Here is a 2813-nt window from a genome sequence, read left to right as displayed (position 1 = left end):
CAGTGGTGTGATTACAGTTCACTGCAGCCTCAAACTCCTGGACTTGGGTGATCCTCCTGCCTTAGCCTCCCCAATAGCTGGGATAACAGGTGCATGCCACCATGCCTGGCTAATTTTTAAATTTTTTTTTGTAGAGATAGGGTCTTGCTATGTTATCCAGGCTGGTCTGGAACTCCTGGCCTCAAGCAATCCTCCTGCCTTGGCCTCCCACAGTGCTGGAATTACAGGCATGAGCCACCGTGCCCAGCCATGCTGCATTTATCTATAGGACTTTTACAGAAGGCTTTTCTTTTTCTGTGTGCTTTTTCTTTTTTCTATGAAACAGACGTGTATTTATAAAAAACGCTGGGCACACACCACAGTGTTTGTAGAGAGGAAAGACTTAATTCACAGCTTCCTCTACGTCTACTATGTACATTGGAGTGCCTCAAGTGCTGGCATACCTGTAGCACAAATCTCTTCTGGTACCTACTTCAAGCTGAAGGTCTCCAAAACCAAACCTCCGGTAAGTTCTTCTTTTTCTCCCTTCAGTGAGAATGGAGACTTCCCTTGTCAAGGTCATCAGTAACCCCATCTTTGCAAAATGTAATAGTCATACTTCTGACCTCATCTTACTTGGCTTATGCACAGCACTTGCCATAGCTGATCACTCCCTTCTCCATGAAACTTTCCATTTGGCTCCCAGAACAACATACTCTCCTGGTTTTCCTCCTGCCTCACTGACCATTCCCACACAGTCAGTCTCTACTGGTAGTCTCCCTGCCTCATACCAACCTCTTCATGTTGGATGGTCTGGAAACTCAGGCCTTGGACCTCTTCTCTATATTCTGTACTCTTCTCTATACTCACTTCTATGGTCATCTCATCTAGTCTCATAGCTTTAAATGCCACCTAGAACCTATGATCTCCAAATTTATATCTCTAGCACAGACCCCTCCCATGTGGATGTTTAATAAATATCTCACTTATTGTATGTAAATCTGAACTTCTGATTTTGCCTTCTAAGCCTGTCTACTTGCAGTCTTCATCTTAGCTGATGGCCAGAATCCTTGGTGTCATCCTTCACTCTTCTCTCATATCCTTTATCTAATCAATTAGGAAATCCTATTGGCTCCACTTTCACAAACATATCCAGAATCCAAGAATTCTTTTTCTTTTTTATTTAGACAGAGTTTTGCTCTTGTTGCCCAGGCTAGAGTGCAGTGGTACGATCTCGGTTCACTGCAACCTCCACCTCCTGGGTTCAAGTGATTCTCTTGTCTCAACCTCCCAGGTAGCTTGGATTACAGGTGTGTGCTACCATGCCCAGCTAACTTTTGTATTTTTAGTAGAGATGGAATTTTACCATGTTGGCTGGGCTGGTCTTGAACTCCTGATCTCAAGTGATCCACCTGCCTTGGCCTCCCAAAGTGCTGGGATTACAGGTGTGAGCCATTGCACCTGGCCCCCTAACAATTTCTTACTACTCCACTTCTATAATCCTGGTCCAAGACACCATCCTCTCTCACCAAGATCATGTCAATAGCCTCCTAATCAGTCTCTCTGCTTCCACCCTTGCCCTCATCATGTTTCTTTTCAATGTTGCAGCCAGCTGAGTGAGCCTTGTAAAACAAATTTTTCTTTTGCTTATTTTATTTATTCATTTTTGAGATGAAGTCTCACTCTGTCGCCCAGGCTGGAGTGTAGTGGTGCAATCTCTGCTCACTGCAACCTCCGCCCCTGGGGTTCAAGATTCTCCTGCCTCAGCCTCCTAAGTAGCTGGGATCACAGGTGCCTGCCACTGCGCCTGGCTAATTTTTGTATTTTTAGTAGAGATGGGGTTTCACCATCTTGACAAGGCTGGTCTTGAACTCTTGACCTCATGATCTACCAGCCTCGGCCTCCCAAAGTGCTGGGATTACAGGTGTGAGCCACCGCGCCTGGCCCTTTTTCTTTTTTTTAAGAGATGATGTCTTGCTTTGTTGCCCAGGCTGGTCTTGAACTCCTGGCCTCAGGCTATCTTCCTGCCTCAACCTCCCAAAATGCTGGAATTATAAGTGTGAACCACCACCCCAGCTATAAAACAAATCTGTCATTTTTGTGTTTAAAATTTTCCAAAAGCGCTTCTCAAACTTTTTTTTTTTTAAGACAGGGTTGCTCTGTCATCCAGGTTGGAGTAGAGTGGTACAATCAGAGCTCACTGCAGCCTCGACATCCCAGGCTCAGGTGATCCTCCCGCATCAGCCTCCCTTGTAGCTGGGACTACAGGTGCATACCACCATGCTCAGCTAACTTTGTGCTGGGATTACAGGTGTGAGCCACTACACCTGGCTGTAAAACAAATTTCTGTCTTTCATCTGTTTTATGTCTATCTATCTATCATCTATCATCTGTCTATCATCTATCATCTATCTATCGTCTGTCTATCTATCTGTCTGTCTCCTTATTGAGACAGGGTCTCACTTTGTCATCGAAAAGATAGGCTGCTCTATCTATCCACAGATAGATAGGGCAGTCTATTTATCTATCAATCTATTGATCGATCGATCTACCTACCTACCTACCTACCTACTTACTTACTTACTTATTGAGACAGGGTCTCACTTTGTCATCCCAGCTGCCCTCCTATCCATCTCTATCTATCTATCAACTATCTATCTACCTACCTACCTACCTACCTACCTATTCAGACATGGTCTCACTTTGTCATCCCAGCTGGCAGGCATTGGCATGACCAGGGCTTACTTCAGCTTCTACTTCCTGGGCTCAAGTGATCCTCCGGCCTCAGTCCCCCAAGTAGCTGGGACTACAGAGATGCACCACCATGCCTGGCT

General features: G+C 45.3%; 1 protein-coding gene across 1 annotated transcript in view; it reads left to right on the top strand.

Moving 5' to 3' along the window:
* The window catches only part of AKAP14 (A-kinase anchoring protein 14), a 21852-nt gene that overhangs the window by 15494 nt on the left and 3545 nt on the right, over positions 1 to 2813 (top strand). Inside the window, exon 4 of the mRNA XM_017511237.2 lies at positions 326 to 505. Within this exon, the coding sequence (XP_017366726.1) occupies positions 326 to 505 (180 nt within the window). The remainder of the gene's footprint in view (positions 1 to 325; positions 506 to 2813) is intronic.

Source organism: Cebus imitator, unplaced genomic scaffold (assembly GCF_001604975.1).
Source record: "Cebus imitator isolate Cc_AM_T3 unplaced genomic scaffold, Cebus_imitator-1.0 Scaffold445, whole genome shotgun sequence".
NCBI classification, from domain to species: Eukaryota; Metazoa; Chordata; class Mammalia; order Primates; family Cebidae; genus Cebus; species Cebus imitator.
The sequence above is the reverse complement of the archived record's forward strand: the minus strand, read 5'-3'. Positions and strand labels throughout refer to the sequence as shown.